This window comes from Antechinus flavipes, chromosome 2, assembly GCF_016432865.1.
Source record: "Antechinus flavipes isolate AdamAnt ecotype Samford, QLD, Australia chromosome 2, AdamAnt_v2, whole genome shotgun sequence".
Classification (NCBI taxonomy): Eukaryota; Metazoa; Chordata; class Mammalia; order Dasyuromorphia; family Dasyuridae; genus Antechinus; species Antechinus flavipes.
In genome coordinates this window covers 146,105,149-146,129,720 of record NC_067399.1, presented here as the reverse complement: position 1 = coordinate 146,129,720, position 24,572 = coordinate 146,105,149, and the positions used below count along the sequence as shown (strand labels likewise).

Below are 24,572 nucleotides of genomic sequence, written 5' to 3'. Positions count from 1 at the left end.
CCTTTCTAGTTTTGCTAAAAACATTTTATTTCAGATAACTTAAAAAAAAACAACCCACAAACATTTCTAGAACTTTCCTTATTATGGGATGGTTTGGGAGAGATGGTTTAAGTTATCAAGCATTTTGGCAATTTGAAAGTTAATAATTGGAATTTTTGTGATTAAATAACACAGAGAAAAAAGATCACTGGAACAGATTATATAAGCATAATCCTAGAAGAAAATGTGTTAAGAATTGTGCTCAAATCCTACATCCACCAAGAAGACTTTACAATTACTGCTGTCCACATGACATGTACAAAATTAGGGGGTTAAACCTAGATGGCTTCTGAGGTCTTTTCTAGCTGTAGATCTAAGATCTTATGGCAGGGGTCCTCAAACTTTTTTAATAGGGGGGCCAGTTCACTGTCCCTCAGACTGTTGGAGGGCCAGACTATAGTAAAAACAAAAATTTTGTTTTGGGTGCCTTTAAATAAAGAAACTTCATAGCCCTGGGTGAGGGGGATAAACATCCTCAGCTACTGCATCTGGCCCCGGGCTGTAGTTTGAGGACCCCTGAACCTATGATCTCACTTCTCTGGATATTGATTGTATTTGAAATAAAGGCTATATAGTTCAAACATTCTTGTAGAGGGATATAGTTCATTTTATATGAAAGTCTGACAGTGGAATTTAAAGTATGGAATCAAGAAATGTTTATATAGGTATATTTCTTTTTAAAGAAAATTATAAAAATATTATCATTTTATAAAATACCTATATTATTACTATAAAATAAATTTGTTTTATTCTCATACTATTATTTGATTTACACAGTTTTCTATTGCATAAAGTAAGGTACATCTAGAATATACAAGTAGTTTAAATGACTGAACATTGATGTGTAAATTACATTTTTTTTCTTTCATTATTTGTAGGTAACTCAAATGAGCCGACCAGACCTAATTCTCTTTCTGATGAAATATTTAATGGCTCTCATAGTTGGTATTCCCTCCATTTTTTGGGTTGGAAGCAAAAAGACATGCTTTGAATGGGCCAGCTTTTTTCATGGACGCAGAAAAAAGGAGTGAGTTTTTAAAACTAGTATTTTTTTTTAAAAATCATATTTTCAGCACTTCTACTTTGTTGCTTATTTTAATTGTATTTTTATTTTGAAGAATCAGGGAAACAAGATATAGCTTTGCTAGAAATCACTAATTGTGATCAACACAACAGTGTTTTCATTTTTAAAAAAAATTGAATACTTACAGTTTACAGATAACAGAAATCCCAGCAGTTCGACAAAATTCTTTACTCTGACTGCTGTCAATTTATCATTCTACTTAACTCAAGAGAGGCAAAGAGGCATAGTTAAGAGAGAGACAGCTTTGGAGTCAGGAAAACCTGAGGGAGAGTGTTGCCTTTGACTTGACTTCTCATTTGCCATATGCAACTCTGATTTAAGACCATATATGAGGTGTCATTATTGAATATGGGGACTGCAAAATTATGTCTTATCAGTAAATGTTTGATTTGTATACCTATTTTATATACCTATATACCCAAAGGCCATATAAAAATTTCTTGGGCAAAAAGGAGTTGTGAGTGGAAAAAATTTTAGAAGTCCTGTTATAGATGAGTTACCAGTCAATATTGGTGGGAGGAGTCTCCCCTATGGGAAGTTCTTCCTCAAATAAAATCATAGGTCCGAACTTCTCATCAAAGAAATCCTCATAAATGGAACTAAATAAAAAAGTAGAAAGTCATGTTCTAAAATATAGAATAAAAAAACCTTAATTGAATTTGATACTTAAGCTTATGAAAATTTTAAATGGCATTAAGACATTTAGAACAACTTATATAGTGAAATTTCACTTAAAATATTGAAAGGAAGGCCAGTTATACTGAAAAAAAAATCTGAGTGAATTTATATAAGCCCTTTATGCTTTTTAAATGAAAATAAAATCTGTTATTTTATCTTGAATACTTTCTAAGTCATATGAGGACATTTAGTATTTAATTTTTCAAGTAAAGAAATTAAGGTATGAAAATATTAAATCCCTTATCCAAAGTACAGTGACAAAGGTAGGAGGGACTTTAGATGTCATTTGTTTTATATATGAAGCAAACTTTGCTTTAAAAAACATTGGTTTTGTTAAGATCACATAGCCAATTAGTGACAGAACTGGAAGCAGAACTGTGGGTTTCCTGATTCCCAAACCATTTGTCTTTCTAGCACACCCTTTGGGTGAAACCAAATTGATTTGGGTCTTGGTTATTTCATTCTAAAATGTCTGTCTTTTTCTTTTTAAATTCATTCTTAAAAGCTAATAATTAACCTCACAGACTTCACAGTACATAAACCTGGCTTGTTCATCTATTTAACATGTATGCATAATCGTGGCAAGATGGTGCAGTGGATGGAGTGCCAGATATGATATCAGGAAGACTTAAGTTCAAATTCAGTTTTAGGCACTTTATCTCTGTCTGTCTTAGTTTCCTTAATTATGAAGTTGGGGTTTATAGAAGCACCTGCCTCACAGGGTTGCCATGAAGAGCAAAGTGCTTAGGCTAGTGCCCGTCCCATAGTAGGTATATAATAAATAATTGTTCCCTTTCCCCACCTCTAGGATGGTAAATGAGAGTCGCCAGGTACTCCAGGAACCTGATTTTGCCCAGTCTCTTTTGAGGGATCCCAATACTCCTATTATTCGAAAATCAAGAGGAACCTCCACCCAGGGAACATCCACACACGCCTCTTCCACCCAGCTGGCTATGGTGGATGATCAGAGGAGCAAAGCAGGGAGTGTCCACAGCAAAGTAAGCAGCTACCATGGCAGTCTCCACAGGTCTCGTGATGGCAGGTAAGTGATTTAAGTGATTCTATATATTTCCTTATTTTAAGGCACAGAATAAAAAAGACTACATCCTAGCCAGATCCTCTATTGTCAAGATTTAAAGGAGGTGTTGGCTATTACTTAGGCAAGTTCAAGGCATTGATTTTGTGTGCCTATCTGCAGCTAAGAATCGTAAGTTTGTGCATTGATACAGAAAGATACATGCTGAAGGACAAGAATGGACATGTTCATACATAATGCATATGTAAGCAGATATGCGTCTGTAATGCAAGTGATGTAATGTACATATGTGTGTGTGTGTGTGTGTGTTACACTGAAATACAAAATCAGATCATTTAGTAGTATCTTCTACTGACTGCCACTGGAGCACCAAATTAATCAAGTATTTATTGACTTTGTGCCTCATGTTTCATTGTTATTCAATCATTTTCAATTGTGAACAGCTCTTGATGACCCATTTGGGTTTTTCTTGACAAAGATCCTGGAATAGTTTGCCATTTCCTTCTGTAGCTCATTTTACGAATAAGGAAACTGAAGCAAACAAGATGAAGTGACTTGCCCAAAGTCACACAGCTAGTTAAGTGTCTGAAGTCAGATTTGTACTCAGGTCCTCCTGACTCTGGGGCCAGTATTATATTCACTGCACCATCTAGCTGCCCCTGGCACTTTTTTTTTCTTTTTTTTTTTTCCCTAGCACTTTTAAATACTGGGAGGTTGGATAAGAAAAATTCTCAAGGAGTTTATAATGTTTTTGTCTATTTATTTTAAAATTATTATGAAACAATTCACCATTAAACTGTTTGTTGCTGACTGTGTGTCCAAAGAAGGGAGAAATCATTGTAAGCTAGAATGGTTGGCAAAGGCCTTTGCATAAGCAGAAAGAAATGAGTGGAGAGATCGGGACCAAAGAAAATCAAGATTTGAGTATTCCACATAAGGATAACAGTGAGGAAATAGACTATCTAGAACAAAAAGTAATTATTGATTAATAGTAGAAATATGTCTAAATCAGTAGGATGGAGCCTAAAATTGACTATGGATTTAATGACCGACTTGATTAGAGGAAGCAGAGAGAAGAGCTAGAAGTCTTTGTAACAGTCTGCATATGAAGTGGTAAGGGCCTGGATCACAGTAGTATCAATGGCAATGGAGAATAAGTAGCAGATCAGAAAACCATTTTTAAGGAAACTAAGATTTGATTTGATGTTATATTGGAGGAAAGGGACTGAAAAAGAGGAAAGAGTCAAAAATTATTTCAAGATTTCTAAGTCTTTGAGGCTGAAACATTGACTAAAACAAGAAAACTTTCTGCTCTCCAATGAGGGCTTCCTCATCTTAAAATACTGATATGTGTTGTTGACTTCACTCCACTATCTGTTTTTGTCAGTCTCAGAAGTGGTATCCTTTCTCCTCTTCATAGCTACTTCATAGCTCTTCTCATCCTATCCCTTTTCTTCAGGGACTTTGTTCTCAAACAACCTTTTCTTTTCTAGCATCTTTAACTCTCAATAGGTAGTTTTCTTCCTGCTTTTTAGACATGCTCAATTCTTCCATATGGATTCAAAATAAATAAGATTTCAATTGATCACTTCTAACAATAATCATATTCCTTCTTTCCTCTCATTGGCATGTTTCTCAATAATAATTAATTTTTTAAATAACTTCTTTAGCCTTTACATAGAAGTATGTAAACCCTTTCAAGCACTTTATATATCTCATATAAAATTTTATGATCTCCTCTATATCCAATGTTACCTATTCAGTTCCTTAATCTCTCCTAATCTAGTTTCTGTTCCTGTTGCTCTCATTGACTATATTAAAAGTCACCACTAACTTTTTTTCATACCAGATCTCAGTCCTAATTCTCCTTGACTTTTTTTATACTATTAACATTGTTGATCATTTCCAAAATAATACCATCACTTACTTTCATTAACTCACAAGTGAGTAATTATAGAGAACCTACTGTATTACTGTGTTATATACTAGTGAATAGACAAAAAAGACATAGTCCCTGTTCTCCAAAAACATCCATTCTGCTTAGAAAATTAATATTTTAATTCCCTAATTCACACAAAGGTTATTAAGTTTGTATTAAATTAAACTTGATTTTTCTAAGCAGTTAATTCCTAGTTAATTTCAGGTAGAATAGCTATGTTGTAGATTTTGCAGTGTGGAAAGATTTGTTTTGATTTCAACCATGCTTTGATTCATGGAAATTATTAGTAAGAAAAAAATCAGTGTAATAATTTTTTGTAAAAATGCATTATACATCTTTCTGAACAAATATACATCTGTTTCTAGAAAATGTATTTACATTATATATGTGTATATATACATAGATAATTTTAGATAACCCGATTTGCAGAACTAGTTGAAGTTCCACTTTAAGAAAATACATACTACATATTTTAAAGTAGTGATTTGCTTTCATTTTTCAAAAGTAAATTTTCCAGTTATATAAGGAAACCAAATAATTTGGTTTCTTGGAAAAACTTTAAGAAGTAAAATATCCTCAATTCAAGTAAATCATGAATATTTGAGAGAGTTTTTTTCATTTTCTAGTGTGAAAACAATTTTCAGATTAACAAGGAAATACTTAAAAATTTTTTTTATTTAACTATACCAGTAAGCTTATGTGTCCTAGATTCCTCCCCCAATAAAAATGCTCTAATTTTCTTAAAACAGGCATATTTTAAAATTAATATTTATCTTTTAAGTGTGCTAATTATGTATAGGAAATAGTTTTTTAAAATAAAAAATAAATTGTTTTTCACCCAGGTCAAAATAATAAACTTAAAACTTTGGATTATTATGTAACTCAACATTTCTAAAACTTGCCAATAGAACATTTTAGGAACTGAAATATATTGAAATGACTCAGAAGTACTGATCTGGGGAGTATGAAACCCTAATGTATCTAATCAGGTACCTAATGTTACTTGGCACTAGTAAGTTATTCAATAAATATTTGTTGAATTTAATCTATGTATTTAATGATGACTATCAGTTTCATTATTATGATTAAGTAATCATTTCTTGAATGGCTCACCTTTAGCAATGAAATTTATATTTGCATATATATACACACGTATGTATTAGTATTATAGAGTAGTGATTGCTGAATATCTATAACATAACCAACTTTCTTTAATAATTGAGGATTAACCTTTATGTCAAATCCTGAGAAGATTTAAACAAAATCAATATGAATTGGAACAATGTGTGGCCTTCTTTGACCTTTTTATAAAATATTACATAATTTATGGTTATAATCTTTAATCTATGAGACCTTTTTAATATTATAGTAATACTAAAATACCTTAACACAGGCTTTGTACTTTTTTTTGCTTTAACCTTTTTTTCTTAATTTGTTTTTAAAAGTGATTTTCATTAATCTTATCTATAGTTTTTAGAGTAGTTATTATAGTTAAACCAGCTGTTGTATTTCCTGACTAGCTTGGAGCTAGTTTGGGGATTTGGGATTTTTTTCCCTGTGGCAGAGAAACATGGAAATAGAAAACCATCCTTAACTCAATCTGGCTTGCAGAGACTAGGACAGTAACAGAGGGAAAAAATTTTACCCACAATAGGAGGGGAAAGAAATATGTTGACTATCACTGTGTAGCAGTATAGTTGCTGGGTCTTGGGAAGAGAAGAGGATTGTGAGTTTTTGCATGTAGAGTAAGAGATAATGGAAACTGGAAAAATAGGTTCAAGCTGGCAGAAATTACAAGCACAGAAAGGCTGAATTTTGTATTTTATGAGACTAAGTATAGAAGCCTATTCTGTGGAAATAGCATTTTCTTAGCTTCAAGTCCTACTAAGATAATTGGAACTTTTGGTCGTTTTTCTTTTAAGTGATGTAAGTCCAGCTATTAAGTAGGGTACCTGGAAAAAAAGATGCTGTTTGTACAGAAGTTTCCTCATTCTTTTGCAAATTTTCTCTCTCTATAGAAGGCTTTCTTTTCTAGTACTCGAAAATTTTTATATATGGTCTTGAAAGAGTATCCCTGTCAGTCAGTCAATTTAACATTTATTAAGTACCTACTATGTACCAAGCATTGTGAAAGAAAACAAACTATTCCCAAGCAACTCACAGTATGCATTGGAGTGGGGATGGGAGGAAAACAACATACATTAAGTATGTATTTATTCAGGATAAATTGGGGGTGGTCTCAGAGGGAATGTCTGTGAAAGGCTTCTTGTAGAAAGTGGGACTCTAGCTTGAGACTTGAAAGGAAGGCAAGAGTTGGACAGGAGGAGGAAGAGTAGAGAGCTCCAGGAATTCCCTGACTGAATGCCCTACTACACTACTAGAGGCAGAACAATGAGCAAAGGACCTGAACCAGCTCAGGGAATTATCAAGGAATTTGTTATTTTTGTCATAAGAGTTAATGATCAAGTTATTATTCCTCATCTTTGTCATCTCATGTACAATAGTAATGTTATTTCCCACTGGTATTCTGTTACTTTCCTCAAACTGCACTTTCCTGTGTTAGGTATACTCCTTGCAGCTACAGAGGGATGGAAGAGAGACTCCCTCATGGCAGCATGTCCCGCCTAACTGATCACTCCAGACACAGCAGTTCTCACCGGCTCAATGAGCAGTCACGGCATAGCAGTGTCAGAGATCTCACTAATAACCCCATGACTCACATCACCCATGGGACCAGCATGAATCGAGTTATTGAAGAGGATGGAACCAGCGCTTGATTTGGTTTGTTCTGTAGGGTGAACTTGGGCTGTTGTGAAACTTGGATTCCATTTCTTTGCCATTGCATGACTGATTAGAGTAACTCAGTATTATCATGCTTCCAATCAGGTGCTGATTGTGTATGTTGGGAAAGCAAAAGTGTCTCTTGCTTTTTAAAGTCATGTTTTTACATTGTATCAGAATTGAAATATTGGGTAGTTCAACACACTACAAATAAGTTCTAGTCAAGTTTATCGATAACCAATTATTTGATCTTTTTTCTCCAAAGACACACTATGAAACATCTTATTTTACATTTAGGAAAATCTGAATGAGTAATAATTACCATTTAGTAACCAGAGTTGATATAATATTAAAGTATCCAAGGGGGGAAAAAAGCATTCTGTATGTTGAAAGAATTTTGCATCAGATAAATAACTTTGTTTCCACTAAGTAAAGAAGGCTTTCATATTAAGAGCTATACCTAGAATTTCAGAAACTATCCTGTGGAAATACAATAGAAGAACCTGACTAGTATATTAGAGCACATTTATAAATTCTGTTTAAAAAATAATAACTCCAGAAATTTCACACCAGGATTAGCTATGGAGGGAAAGAAAGTAAGGGATTCCCCACCACTACCACACACACACACAATTTTGTCATTCTTATTGGTATCAATTATAACTTGTACTAATTTTGTAGTTCTAGCTTATTTGTATAGCAGAGAAACTTCAGTTTGTATGCAGCTGATCACTTAAAGATTTCTAAAGAATATACATACTCAAATCATTTCCATTGAGGTGTGTAACAGGATAAGGTGATAGAGTTTATGATGGCCATAATCTCAAAATACATTCCTTTTTTCAATGGTGAAACACTTTTCTCTGATGAGACTTTGCTTCTGCCCTGTTTTCTGGTCAATAAAGAAGTTAAAGTGTTGAAGAAAAGATAGGATGCCTACAAAGCACCAGACCTGACTTTAGCATCTAGACCCCTCTGTTTGTCTTCTGCAGACCACCTACACTTATTTGACTTGCATGAAGAGACTCTAGAGCCTTCACTGACACCCTTTTGTATCAAGTTAATTCAACAAACATTTGTGAAGTGCCTATTATTTTCATTCCAGGCAGTGTGTTAGGTACTGGACCTACAAGGACAAAAATGAAATCACCCATCTACTCAAATTTCCATTCATTAGTAATTCTCATTTCCATCTAAAATATTTCGGAAATTGCTGGAGTCCAAAGGTATATTTAGTTTTAGGTGTGTGGAATATAAATAGAAGCTAAATGAAATACAGCTGTGCTTGTAATAAAATATCTCTTCCTCCTCAGAATATTAATTCAAAAATGTTAGTGATTCTTTGTTTTATAAGTCATTTCAGCATTAGACTGTGATCTTTTTTAGGCATGGAAAATTGGTCTGGAATTAATAAAAAAAATTAGATTGCATCTACATAGTAGGAACATTCAAATTTTCTTGTTCCTATTGGTGATCTGATATGATAGCACCTAGTACAACCAAAAACAAGAGCTAAATTTCAAGGTATATTTATGTACATTTTATAGTATTATTTGCCTCTTTAAAACATGTACCATTAAGAACTTTTAAGGCATGCAAAAGTGCCATGATGGCTTACTGACTAAAATGTTTATTTTACTGCTTCTTGCTGCCTCTTTTTTAAAACAGAAAGTAATTCTTTATAAGATAATGTGCTTAATACTATATATTGTGTGCTGCAAAATAACAACTCCATTTGTTCTGTTGTTTTTATCTGACAAGTGAACAACTAAATATTTCTTTTTAAAGTATATATAGAAACTAATGCTTTAAAATCAGTTATGAATAGTTTTAATGTGAATCCCTAACATAGTTATTTCAGTAAGATATTCAGAAATTAATGCAAGAGATTCAAGACTAATTGTAAGTCTAAAAATCATTAAAATTATTATTTTAGAAATATACACAATGATGGCATTAATGAACACTTACGAATTCAGACTTTCATCCTGACCATTCAGGGTCTTATTTCAAAAATTTTGAAGGATTTAAAATTTTAAAGTATAGGAACTGTTTTATATTACATCTATAAAATAATGAAAAATATGTAAATTGACTTGAATGAAGTCTCTTTCTTGGATCACTGAAATTCAGCAGATTTACTAAGCACTTACTATGTACAAGGCATTTGCTGTATTACCAGTTTTAATAATGTGTTCCAAATTCTTATAATGAATTCAGAAAACAAATCAGAATAGTTCTCTAAAGTGAATGATTTGTTTTTTATTTGGTCTCTTGAGTGACATATGATAATATAGATCATTTAGATGAATACTGTCAAATTTTCACTGGTAATATGATTTTATTTTCCTCTTTAAAAAACTAGAATTGTTTTATAAAAATTCCAGTTGTCACTCAGAAATAGAAAAGCTAATTACATTTGTACCTACCTCATTATTTGCTTTGCAGCATAGCTGGAAAGCAAACAGTTTGAATCATCTTTTGAATACGGGTCAAATTCCATTATAGTGTAATCCAAGGAGCTGTCTTGATTTTTAAAAAATATATATAATTTGCTGAAATTTTGGAACTATTTGGGGGATGAGAAGGAGGTATTCAGATATGTAATTATAATGGGATTTGACCTATATAATGTGATGACAGAGTACTGCTTGCACCTAGTCATGTTGAGATGACAGAATCTTAAGGGTCTAGGGAACAAAGATGTTAATTTCAAAAGCTTTCCCCTCACTCCACTTATTTAAAAAAAAAAAAACAAAAACAATAATTTGACCAATATTTCTGTAGTATGACCTATAAACCAATACTTTCACTTTTCAAATTAAAAATTCCTTCAGGAACCATTGTATTCTTAAAATTGATTTAGTCTTTAGATTATGTTCATGTGCCAAGCTAGATTTTCCTCTCCAGAAAAAAAGCAATTAAGTGAAATAACTTTGAACATTAATTTTGGGATCTTTACTACATTATTCATTCACTGTGTCATTGTATAATGACAGTACAAGTGAATTTATGATATAAAGGGGAGAGTAGACCCTATAATTTCTGTGGACTGATGTATTCAAAGATTAGTCTCTTCCTAATTTTTGGAAAAGTATTTACTAAAAGCTTTTGTGGCTTTCATCATGGCAGACTTGCATTTCAGGTTTTCATTCTGTAGAAAATGTTTGTGTGTATGTATATGTATATATATGTGTGTACATTTTTTTTTAAAAATTATGTAAAATAAGGATTTTATTCCCCTTTTCCCTTCATCCCAACAAAACAAAGGATAGCATTTTGTACAATATAGATTTACAAAAAGAATCATGATTTCTCTAATGCATTTTTACAGCTGATTGAAAAAAGGAAGTGTTTACATTTAACTTGGCTACATTTATTGGTAGCTTTAAAGTTTTTATACATAATTTATGCATTACGTTTTAATCTATTTTTATGACAAAAACCTAATTTAACATTTCTCACCATCTTATATCAGTCAGGTGAACTTTAGATTTGGGAAAGAAGTATAAAAAATAAGCATACAGGGTTTTTCTATTCATCTGGCTGTGATTCAAATTTCAGAACTCATGATCTTTCTAATTTTAATTCTAATCCTCATAACTTTAATTAAAGAAACATTATTATGATTTTTCTTTCAAGAAAAAAAATATATTGTCCTCTAGGAAGGAAATTATTGAACACCTATTAAAAGGCAATTATCTACATTAAAGCTTCCATCCAATAATTCTTTAAAATATCTGAGTAAAATGAATAATTACATTTAATTAAGCAATTTGTTATGAACATGCTAATTTTCTTATTTCATTGTCCTACAGAGAATACAGATGGAAAAGTTTCCTTTAGTCTATGCTTTTCTCATTAGACATTGCTTATAAAGCATCTGGCCAAAATTCTGTATGACATTTATTTAAATGTATAACATCTCCAATGTTATATCTAATACCCCGAGAATTTTTTTTAATAATAGTATGCCAAATCCAGTAAATGGAATTATATCTTCCTTGAGACATTCATTTTTCAAAATACATATATTTGTTTTGCATGATAATCTTATTTCATATATGAATCTCTCCATTTTTATTCTTTATTTCATGTGATACCAGTCAAATTTGTCTTTTATTATGAAACATCAGTTTTCTACTTCTTTTTTTTTACAAATTACAGTTAGTAAAAAAATACTTTAAAAATTGTATTCATTCTTTTCATTTTGTAGTTCACCATTTTATTTTTAGAATTAAGCATATCACCATTTCTTCTTATATCCTATGATCCAGTTAATTTGTGTATATTAATTTTCCAAATATTTGCTTCACTGATGTTTTCCTGTGTTATCAAACTTTATTGCTTCACAATTGCTCCCGCTTAATAAAATGAAACATTTTTATTTTAACCTTCCTAGTGCTAGAAGTATGTTCAGTAGGAAAGGCAATGGACAGCAAGTTAAAAGATCATAGAAGTTCTACTTTTCACTTAATAAATGTAAGACTTGGACTAGATAATCTCTAAACTCCCTTCCAATTCCAAAATTCTGTAATTCTGAAATCAATTTTGAATTTCTATTTGTTTTTTTCAGGATTACATTATGTTATATACCTCTCTTCTCCCTTCAAAATAGTTTTTTAAAAATAATTTTTAAAAGATGAAAATATTAGAAAAGTTTAAAAAAACTTTAGATTATCTTTTGGAGTAAAAGATTCCTTTCTCTAATGTAAAAATACTATTTTTGCCTTTGTAGCCAAATTGATTTTTTAAAAGAATGCATTTTTCTTAAGATTTACTTTTTTTTTGTTTGAAATATTGTTTTAAATACAGGTGCAAAATTTTTATAAATTTTATAAATCATATAAAATAATAAAAAATAAATTGGATAACCCTAGAAAACAGAAATGAATTTAACTTCCTAAATATTTTCAGCCATTTAATTGAAAATTGAAAGATGTCAAGATTGCCACAATAACAAATGTCAAAGTAATCAGTCAGTAATCAATAGCCCTATTCTGTTTCACAGAATTAAATTCATCAGTCTCAAGAGTCAGAATTGTCATATGTTTGTCAATTGGCCTGAATTAGTGTATATACTTGATGCCAGGTTGTCCATATGGCTAATTAAAAATTTTTCATCAACATTGAATACAAAGGAAAGGATAGCAAGTTTAAGTCTGTGTAGTTGGTCTCTGTTATAATTATTATTATAATTATAATTAAAAATTTAAGATACTCTTCACAAAAATCACTATTGTCATATTGACAAAGAAAAAGGAAATTACATGAAATTCACTGTTTCCTGATTTGTTCTTATAATATGTAGTAGATTTTCCTTCCATGCATGCCAATTTTGAAAGGGAGTAAATGTTTTTGCTTCACATACTCCTTTCCATTAGACTATAATTATCAGTATGAGCAGATAATTGGTTTGAAATAACTTCTGTATTTTGAGACCAGACCATAATAGTAGCCATTTTAGTATGCTTATGTGCTGAAACAAATACTTGAAAATAATTTTTTTCCTTTTTTTCTATAAGAATGAAAATAATTTTCAAAAATTCTGTAAGAAATTGATTTGAAAGTATTATTATGAAATTTCTCTTTTTGCTAGGTGCTATTCACCTGAGCTAGAAAATATAAGAAAAACACTTTTACTCTTTCACTGCCTTTATATTCTTTTTGACAGTCCAATAATTTATTTTCATATAAAATCATTTCCAGAAAGTTTTCATTTAAATTATGGGAAACAACATATGTTTGTTTTTGTCTTCAAACTTTAAAATTTATTTCTTAAATAGCTTTGCATATGTAAAAGAATGTCTTAAGTTTTAGAAATTTACTTTGGAACTTTAGAGTTTGCTGTTTGCAATTGCCCTTCAAAGAAAATGACCCCGTGGCATTCTAAAGTTGTCAGATTGCCTTACCCTTGGATTTTGAAGATAAGAGTTGTAATCAGTGGCTTTGGGAGAAATTTTGTATTAATATGTGTACATATAATTATTAATGGCTACTAGAAATTCAGCATTCCTAAAACCCAAGGCTTCCACTGTTCTATTGTTCTGATTCTTTTTTTTCTCTAAATAATGGATTATTTTCTGGACCAGGTTTTATACATGTAGTGAGAAAGAAATCAACAATAGAAAAGAAACCCTTAGTTTAAAACACATACACACAGAAAAATACACATGCTTGTGCATGTGCGCACATACACACACGCGCACGCGCACACACACACACACACACACCTCTTACAGAAACAAATGAATCAAGAAGCTTCTTGGTGTAGCATTAAAAGCTACTCTGGATTTATAATCTAGGGATCTGCTATATATCATGCATATTGGCTTGGGAAAGTCCCTTCAGTTGCCTTCACTTTAATTTCCAAAGTCCTAAAATGTATCAACATTTATTTATGCTCATTCCTCTCCACTCACAGTTCTTCAAAGCTCTTCCAGAGGTTGTGCTCTGGCACAGGAGCTGTAGGTCTCCACAATACCCTCCAGGAAGGCAAAGACGCTCCCTTCTTTATTGATAAGATAGTTTTAAAAATCATTCAATTATCCACACTGGCAGAACTTCTAACAAACATATTTAAAATAACAGTAGATAATGATTAAAAAAAAAAAAAAGCTGGCTACACAAAACAGGGGAAAGAAACACTAGGGATCAGGAAATAGTCCAGACTCTTATTATTCCTGGTGTGCCGTTGATCAAGTGATTTCATCTCTCTGAGGTTCAGTTTCCTTATTAGGAAAATGGGAGGTTTGAGTAGATCTCAACAACCTCATATGGGGTCTTATAACTGAATGTGGGGTCATGAAATTATGTTATCAATAAATGTTTGATTTGTATACCTATTTTCAATATTTATGACCCTAGGGTGTTGTAAAAATTTCTCAGGCAAAAAGGGTTCACAAGTGGAAAAAAAAAATTTAAGAAATACTGGCATAGATGATCTTTAAGAGCTCTTCCACCCTCTAATTTCTATAATCATAAGTTCTTCACAAAGTCCATGTATAGTTTTTAAGCTTTCCGTTTTAAAAACTCGAATAACTGAGGTGGTAGGCATAATAGAAAATACTGTATAAAAGGCAAAATGAATTTCCTTCTTAAAACTGATAGGGATGTCAGTTCATCAAGCCTTAGGATATGATTATGTCTAAAGTAGGTACCATTTAAATCATAGAATCATTTTAAATAAGACTATTGTTTACATTTGTGTGATGTGGTTGTTTTAAACTTTAACAAATTTGCCTTTAACTCCTATTTACAGATTGCCTCTCATGCTGAAAACCTAAATTATTGGTTTTCACAATGTGTAGGGACTTTATGAAGGACCCACTCATGTATTTCGGGTGTGTAGTATTTTTCGTCCTCAGTTCAGGACTTGAATGTTAACCTCTGAACCTTTCTACTCAGATCATTCTAAATTTTATGCAGTTCCTGTTGTTCTCCTTCTAAATGTCACACAGTTTTCTGTTTGTACCCTATGGCTCAGGCCATTTTCCACATCTGTTAATTTCTTTGACGTGTATAAGCCAGCGCTGCTGCTACTCAAGTAAATAATCTGACCCTCACCCCTTACCCCCTGCCTTTCACTAAAATTACAAGGAGCATTACCAGCTCTTTCCATTCAGGAATGTGGTATAAGAATGGAGACTTCTTTGTTGGTACTCTATGAAATAAGTACTTTTACAGAGAATTTTATACGATTTTTCAAATTCTACATTGAATTGTTTCTGCAAATATTCTAGAATGGTCAAACTACAGTGTTTTTCAACCACTTTTAAAAGATAAACTTCTAGTTAGAAACAGGTTTTTATGTAAAGATTCTTCATTTGATGGCATTATTCCTATGTATTTCCTTTGATATGTTCATTAAAATTATACTTATAGGTTTGATCATCCATTTCTAAATGAGAAGAAAAGTTAGTGTTCATAAGATCTGTATGAAGCAAGTGCACATGATTAGAGCATGGCATTGTGTTTAACATTAGCTGGTTGTATTTGCACTCTGCTCTTGTAGATTCACTCTGTTTACAGTAGACCAGTGTCAGTTTTTGTAAGTGTTTTGTTTTTAGCACTTTAACTGTGAGTGTACAAACTGATTTTAAAATGTAGTAGTTGTATATTTTGATTATAGATGATTTGAAATTTTTAATAAAATTAAACTGTATAACTTGTTCTCCATTCTGGCACTGAGGCATGATTACTTACATCTTTCTCCTTTTATCTTTATGATCAATAGGGCTTGCTGTTCTGACTGACAGTCAATAGAGCCTATAAAAGATTTTTCTAATGGACTAATTTGTCCATCCATGACAAACATGTTTGCCATTTATCTGGGGACACAGAAATGCTACATACATGCCCATTATGTGCCCCAACTATTATAGTTAACAATTTCCTGTGCTTTCCTCACATTCAAACACACCCGCTTAGGCAGAAAGAACAGAACTATATACCAATGATATCTACATTGCTGTCTCTTAAGTCCAAATACATGCAAAGATACTTTTCAACATTCAAATACTTTGTACAACATACTTTGCAAAACCTTGTGTTCCAGATTTTTCTCCTCCTCTCTTCTCCAAGACAGCAAGCAATCTGATATAGATTAAATATGTGTGAGAATGTTTTAAATTACAAATAAATTAAATAAATAAATCAATTACAAAGGAAACCAATTATATTGAAATACTTTAATGGTTTACTTCAAGTGTGATCCATAGAACTAAAATAGTAAAGAAATGGTCTGCCCAGTGCATACTACAGTAGGATCATTCTTTTCCTTTTATTAACATAGCATAGAATTGCATCAATGTTTTTGGCAACCACATCACACTGTTGGCTCATCAAGCTTGTGGTTAACTTTCTATTAAGGTCCTGTTAGAACCTGATAAATCATCCTATCCCACTTGAGGGTGTACATATTTCCAATAAATCAGAACTGTTCCCAGATTTTTCCATATTTCACAATTTTTTTTTGGACTTTAATAGCGTAAGTGAAATTGGTATGGCATTCTTTTATACTACCACCCCCCCAGCCACCAATTGGGCTAACTAGTCACATAATTACTATGTACATCTTAAATATTCCTCCCCAGTTTAGAGTTAGCTCATTACCGTTGAATATTAGCCTGAGGACCTGCCTAATATGCAATGTAAATGAAACTCCACTACCACTTGAGAAGTGAACTTATCCTAAATTTTAAGATATCTCTAATTTTCATGATTATTATTATATTTTAATAGATCTGTGGTTTCATCAGTATGTATAGCACATTGAAATTTATAAGCACATTCCTAAGAAGTCTGTTGTTGATAAGTTAAAGTCCTCAAAGTCTATTCTTTGAAATGGAAGATTTTTTTAATGCTTTGGTTTATGATGGTGGTATTATGATTAGCTAATACGCCATGGAATGTTGGACAGTAGCCCATGGTTGAATATTAATCATAATACATACATATACAATATAATAATTACTGCTTTTACTCTGTATCCTATATTCCGAAATTGATAAAAGAGACTCTGAATGTTAAACTATACCAACAACAGCTTAATTATGTACCTAAGTTTTTTATTGCATTAAGATCTTACAAAACCATTGATAAAAAATGTCAAATAGCTTAGACAAAGAATAGATTTCCAGGTCATTTTACCAGAAATCACCTTCTAGATTAACAGACATGAATGACTACCCTTTGGGCACAGTATTTCAGTCTTTTTTTTTTGCTGAGGCACTTGGGGTTAAGTGATTTGCCCAGGGGTCACACAGCTAAAAAGGGTTAAGTGTCTGAGGTCACATTTGAACTCAGGTCCTCCTGACTTCAGGGCTGGTGCTCTATCCACTGTGTCATCTAGCTGCCCCCTATTTCAAACACTTTCAAACCTACCTAATTTTATCATCATCTAGACAACATCTCTCCTTTATCACTTTTGCCTTTTATGGCTAACCTTCAAAAGTGTACCTAAGAGGTGCCTCTACTTTCTTCTTGCTCTTCTAACCTCCATAGGCCAGCTTCTGCTCTCATTCCTTCAAAATTGCTCTCTCGTTCCCAGTAATTTTCTAATTGCCAAATCCAGTAGCCTCTTCTCAAGCCTTGTTCTCGGCCTCTCTCCAGCCTTTACCCTGTGGACCATCTTCTTGTTACTGTTGTTTGTCCTTCACTCTGGCAGAGGTCGGGACCTCAGGAAGGAGGTGTCAGTGACTTGCAAATGAATTGGATTGAAGTAAACAATGATTGTGCATAGTCACCTGCCTCACTTTCCCCTCCAGAACCATTTGGGTCCTGTGGCCAGAGAGCAGAAGGACCGGAGATGGATCTGGATGCAGCCTGGGGAAAACTGGGTCTTTTTCAGCCAAGATCTTCCCGGGTCTCAGTTTGTCTGAGGTAATGCTCATTCAGTAATTAAGGCTAGGTAAAAATGAGGCAAAGAATGTCTTCTTTTGCTTAATCAAAATAAAATCAATCTGGGGCAGGGAAGACCCTCAGGGATTTTGAGCAAAAGAGAAGCAATTGCTTTTTATTACTCTGAGCCATTTAGGATCCAAACACTGACCAAGGGAGGTTTGAGCCGGGACCTATTTTTGGCCAGTCAATGAGAGCCATTGTGATTTGGGTTTAAGGCATGATCTATAAGAAAGATATCTAATCCTTCATTAAATGCCAAAATATCTTTCTCGGTTTCAACTGATCAAAATTTATGTTACTCTGGGCATAGCCCCCACAGATAAGAGTATGGTTCCCTATGTGGACCAAGGAAGTGGAGGGAAGGAGAGAAAGAAGGGAGGAAGGAAGGAGCCGTGACCTGCATTGCCCAACTAAAACTGGCCAGGTGGGTCTCCAATAGATCAGCTGCCACTACTCTCACAGGTTGTTCTTTGTCTCAGGAAGGAGATGTCATGAGAGAGGACTTCTTTTTACTGCATCATCTAGCTACCTGGGTAGTGGATGAGTGTGTGAATGGGGGAGGAAAGGAAGAGAGATTCCTTCTGAAGCAAGAAACTTGGGCAGTGAAGATGAGTAAGGACAGGATGGCATGAAGCTGGCAGCTAAATGATAGATAGAGGCCTGAGTCTGGATTTAGAAAGACCTGAATTCCAATTTGACCTCAGACATTTACTAAATATGTGCAAGACACCTGGCAAGTCATTACCTAAATAGGGATAATAAAAGTGTTTCTTTCCTTTGGAAATGTGCTCTTTTTCATCCTTGCTTATCAATAGTGTGGGAAAAGCTCTGCCCTGGGAATTGGGATGCCTGAGCGCCAGTCTCTGATCTGCTATTAACAAGCTAATTAAGTCATTTACATCTTTGAGCACCAATTTCCTTATTTGTAAAATAAAAGGGTTTAAGTGGTTTATTTTAAAGCTTCCTTTCTGTTTGGGTATTCTCTGATTCTAGTTTTACTAATATTTTAGCTACCTTTTGCCCTTTTAATGAATTTGTAAAGCTTTTAAAGCATTTTTAGCTTTTGAAGTCCTGTACTACAGGCTCTCCAAATTCTTTTTGAGTTACCCAATTTCTGGTTGGCAGGTATCTTAAAGTCTTAAAATATTCACTTGCCTAAGGTGAAAAAGGGATCAGAGAAGTAGTTTTCCATTCTGGCTCCCTGTGCCACTTCATTCAACACACATTTGTAGCAAAGTGATGTAAACTGTGTCCCCTGACTCTCAAACCCTCCTGGCCTCTGGGAGGGGCTCACCCTCCTAGGGGAAATTGCCAGATAAGTATTCTCATTCAATTGGAAATCTCGGCCTGGGGGCATGGTCGTCTCCTCTGTTAAACTGAAGATTAGTCCCAGCTCAGGTCCTGAGCAAACCCTATAAAACCAAAGGCCTGTCAGTCTGTCTCTGCTAATTCCTAATCTGGAGTTTGCCACTAATTCTTGCCACAAACCTCAAACCTGTATTCATTGGGATTTGCGAATTCTATCACAAAACCTGCAGACTGACCAGGGGGTCCCAATGCTCACACCTCATGCAAAGGAATTGGAGGAAACCCTGTATTGATTGGACTAAGGGGCCTCCTTTGGGACCAGACATACTCTCTGGCTCTTAGCCAAAGGACTTGCACTTTTCTGGCATGATCCAGCAATTTTGGGCTGGGAAGTTGTGTCAGAGGTACTGTGGTGAGTGAAAGATGAACGACTAAGGGAGCAAAGATTTGATCTTCCAAGCAGGGCAATTTATTAAGCAGTGAGTACTGATTGACTGACAAAGCAAAACCTCAGCTTAGGCCCTGGACCCTGAGTAGGGATGGGAAATCAGACAAATTTATTTATTTATTTATTTATTTTAAATTTTTATTTAATAATTACTTTATATTGACAGAATCCATGCCAGGGTAATTTTTTTTTTTTTTTACAACATTATCCCTTGCACTCATTTCTGTTCCGATTTTTTTTCCCCCTCCCTCCCTCCACCCCCTCCCCTAGATGGCAAGCAGTCCTTTATATGTTGGATATGTTGCAGTATATCCTAGATACAATATATGTTTGCAGAACCGAACAGTTCTCTTGTTGCATAGGGAGAATTGGATTCAGAAGGTATAAATAACCCGGGAAGAAAAACAAAAATGCAGATAGTTCACATTCGTTTCCCGGGAAGAAAAACAAAAATGCAGATAGTTCACATTTGTTTCCCAGTGTTCTTTCTTTGGGTGTAGCTGCTTTTGTCATCATTTATCAATTGAAACTCAGTTAGGTCTCTTTGTCAAAGAAATCCACTTCCATCAGAATACATCCTCATACAATATCGTTGTCAAAGTGTATAATGATCTGGTTCTGCTCGAAATCAGACATATTTAAAACAACCAAATAAGGTCAGTTAATTAAGGGGAACAATACAAATTAGGTAATCTGGTTTCTAGTTAGAGGAAAGATAAGAGATTTTCCAAATTGGAAAGAGGAGAGAGAATAGGTACAATTCCTTGAAATCAGAAGAGATATCTCACTCCTCCCAAGGGTTTGTAAACAATCAAACAAATATAGAAACAATGATTGATCAATTTTGGGCCAGTTTTCAGATAAGCAACATGAGTTCCCTAAGATAAGCAAGCAATGATGAGAAGACTCCTGGCATCAGTCTTTGGATCTCACTGGGTTTCAGGTCAGCATAACCTAGGTTCTTAGTTTCCTAGCCATGAAGGACTAGGTTCAAACAGTGCAGTAAGGTTTTCTATCCTCATAATAGAATAAAGTTTTTTCATAAGTCAGATATTGGACTAGACCTATAATAATAGAAACCAAGCTAGTTCCAGAATTGAGTTCACAAAATAGTCAAGTATGGTTCCTTCAATTCCCATTATTAGTCACTTGCTATCCCATTCTCCTCAGTTCCCCCAGTACAAAGCAGATGAGCCAGGAGTTGCTAGCTCTGCAGTCTATAATAAGGATGAGGGAAAATGTCTCCATCTTTTATTTTTTAACTTTGTGTATTTAACATTTTTCCTCAGTTACATTTTGTTAAAATAGCCTTTTATTTTCAAAATACATGCAAAAATAGTTTTCAACATTCAACATGCACTCTTGTAAAACCTTGTGTTCCAAATTTTACTCCCTCCCCCTAGACAGCAAGTAATGCAATATATGTTAAACATGTACAATTCTTCTGTTCATATTTCCACATTTATCATGCTGCACACATACCAAAAAAATCAGATCAAAAAGGGGAAAAAGTAAAACAAAAAGCAAACAAATTTAAAAAAAAAAAAGGTGAAAATATTATGTTGTAATCCACACTCAGTCCTAGCAATTCTCTTTCTGGATGCAGGTGACTCTTTACATCCCACAAGTCTATTGGAATTGGCCTGAATCACCTCATTGTTGAAAACCACAACATCCATCAGAATTGATCACAGTATAATCTTGTTGCTTCTGTGTACCATCTTCTCTTGGTTCTGATGTAAACTGTGTCCAGAGAAGCCCTAAAAATCTTGGGCCTCATTCTCCTGTTTATAGGGAAAACTCCCACAGCAATCTCCACCTATAATTCAATTGGAGATTTTGGCTTGGGGCATAATCACTACCCTCTATTGAGCTGAAAATTAGTCCCTCAAATTCATCCGGAGATTGGGCCCTAGCTCCATGCCCAAAAAAACCCATTATAATCAAAGGCTGTGTGTCCAAACCTTTGCAAAAAGTCCTAACAGGATTTTTCCCGCTGAGAAAGTTTTTTTTTTTTTTTTTTCCTCAGTGTAATAAACCCATTTTTGCTACAAACCTCCTCGCCATTCAGGTTTGCAAAGTCTTTCCAAAGCCTGTGACACTGGCCAGGGGATCCCATTGCTGTCAGGGGATCTCAACCCTCATTTCTCACCCCTCAACACTTTTACTATCCCAGTTTGGTTTGATTTTTGGCTCACATTAAAATTAGTTTCTATTTTTGTAAAACACAGTAATTCCAGGAAGAGATGGAAGGTCATTCAGGGACATGTAAGTTATCATTGGAAGCCCCTATAAGAACTAAAATTTGCTTCAAATAAATTGTCAAGTAGATAATAAAAAAAAAAAAAAACCTTCATTTCTCACACCTAACAGTTCTATTCCCTTCACTCAGCATCAGTTCATGTGAGTCTCTCCCAGTCTCTCTCTATTCATCCTGCTGGTCCTTTCTTACAGAACAATAATATTCCATAACATTCATATACCACAGTTTACCCAACCATTCTCCAACTGATGGGCATCTGCTCAGTTTCCAGTTCCTTGCCACTACAAAGAGGGCTGCCACAAACATTTTTGCACATGTGGGTCCCTTTCCCTCCTTTAAGATCTCTCTGGGATTCAGGCCCAGGAGAGATACTGCTGGATCAAATAGCCCTTTAGGCAGCGTTCCAAATTGCTCTCAGAATGACTGGAACACATGTTCCCCCATCCAGCCTGAGCCTCCAGCACCGCTCACCCAGGCCCCATATCTCCGTCTGTCTGCAGAGTTGGTGCTGCAAGAGTTAGGGAAAGAAAGCAGCTGAGCTGTCCACACCTGTGTCTGCCCGGCGATTCTCTGATCTTATCAAAAGCTACAGAGGCAGGATCAGAGGTGACCCAGAGCTGCCAAGCACTCCCCAAGGAAGGGCCCAGAACGCCTGCTCCGCGGGAGGTTAGTGGGCGGTCCAGAAGGAAGGTTGGAGCCTGACAAGCTTGGAAGCAGGTAACACGGAAAATAGGACACGTGCCAACAGGAGCCTCCTCCAGGCCTCTTCCTTTTGATTTCTCCCCTTTGTCTTTCCCTCATCCTCCTCTCCCTGCATTCGGGTCTCCTAGTACGCAGTGGCTTCTTTTTTTCCTGTCTCCTGGTTCCCTCTTCTCAAAGTTAAGCTCATCAGACGAAAGCTTTTCTGAGACTTCACCCCCACCCCCCTTAACCACAGTCCTCACAAATTAGTTATTGGGGAGAAAGGGGATTTAGCCTCACCCCACAGAAGATGAATACATTTACAAGTATAAATATAAAAGGCTAGGAAACACTGCCCTCTTGCAGATTTCATGCCTTGGGTGGGCTAGAAGGAGGAGGGAAACCGTGCTAGCAGTCATGGGTGCAAGGTACCGGTTGAGAGAGGCAATGGTATATAAAGAAAACTCCTTGGGGGGAAAAAACATATTCAAAACAACACTCTGGAAACATAACAAAAGGATTTTTTTTCTTTCCTTTTTTGCCTCTTGCTGTTTCGTCTCTGTTTTTGGTAGTTGGAGAATTCTAACAAGCCCTTTCCACTATTTCTCTTTAGGAGAATTAAAACAGCCCTAAATGGGAGGCCCTGAGGGCTTTGGAAAGAATTTCACCTTTAACCATCAGGTCACCATCATCCTCAATTAGTAGCTGTTGAAGTCTACACAACAGAATAGGTATAGTCTCCTTTAAATCATGTACAGCAAAGATGATGCGAGAAGCTTACCTCAATAATGTTATTTTTTAATTACATTTTTTGGAATGGCAGGTTTCTAAAAAAGTCTTCACTGGACAAATGAAATTATCCATCCATCCTTTAACCCTACTCACATGCCTTGTGGAAAGTCTGGCTAGATGATAGGTGGGAACAGGAGAAGGACCAGAGGTGCCCTGCTCCTGGAGGGAATGGGAAAGCACAGAGGCAGCTGTGATGTAGGACCAAGACCCCTGGATCTGGATTCAGAGACCTTGGGTTCAAATCCCAACTCTGCTTGGGTTGGAAAAAGGGTTGGACTATATAATTTCTGTGGACCCTTAGTGCTCAAAAATCTGTGATCCAATTATTGTTTGAGAAAGATGATGAAAAAAACAAATTCCTCTTCATTCCATCCCACTTTGCTGGATTTACTCTTGAAGAAGTGCAATTCCTGGCAAATCATTTTCTTTTTTTAAGATAACCATCAGTGCTTCTCTGGCTTCTGAGACCAACAGGGGTACATAGCTATTGGGAGTGGGGAGGAGAGGAAATTAGTTTCCTTTGTTCATGGACCAGCTGCTACACTCCCCAAAATGTTTAATTATTCCAAGGTGGCCAGGTAAGTTAGGAAATCGTTCACTATAAGTATTTGGAGATCATCGACTTAAATTGAGATGTCATCTTTGCACTCTTCACATCGTTTTTAATTACTGAAACTCTGGAGTAGACAGATTTTTGGCCTGTTTCATTGTAAACCTGCCTAGCCTATCATGGCCTCATCATTTTTCTAATTGCCAAAGTGGAGTGCTTGCAATGTTTCTTTCCTTCATGTCTGCTAGCACAGCCCAGAGTCACATATGACCTACAGATTGTTTGGGGCCATCTGGATAAATTGTGTCATAACCCAGAAAATGAGATGATTATAAGTCATAATCCAATAATAAATTCCCAATGAGCCAGTAAAATAGCTTCTTAGACATGTTTCAGAAAATGATATGGGTACAGTGCAGGAATAACTAATGTCCTAAGCATCCCTACAGACAAGAGACCTGCCCTCTCCTGGGTTCTCAGAGCATTTCTGGGAAGAATAGCCTGAAATGGGATCCTTGTGGCAAATATTGCTTAAGGATTTGGAATTTTAGCTTATGTTACTAATCTCA

The 24,572-nt window shown here is 34.7% G+C and overlaps 1 protein-coding gene across 1 annotated transcript in view; it reads left to right on the top strand.

Moving 5' to 3' along the window:
- FZD3 (frizzled class receptor 3) overlaps nt 1-15,735 on the top strand; it is a 76,686-nt gene extending 60,951 nt beyond the window's left edge. Inside the window, exons 5-7 of the mRNA XM_051975745.1 lie at nt 918-1,066; nt 2,610-2,843; nt 7,340-15,735. Of these exons, the coding sequence (XP_051831705.1) occupies nt 918-1,066; nt 2,610-2,843; nt 7,340-7,553 (597 nt within the window). The 3' untranslated portion in view covers nt 7,554-15,735. The remainder of the gene's footprint in view (nt 1-917; nt 1,067-2,609; nt 2,844-7,339) is intronic.
- Nucleotides 15,736-24,572: the final 8,837 nt, after the last annotated feature.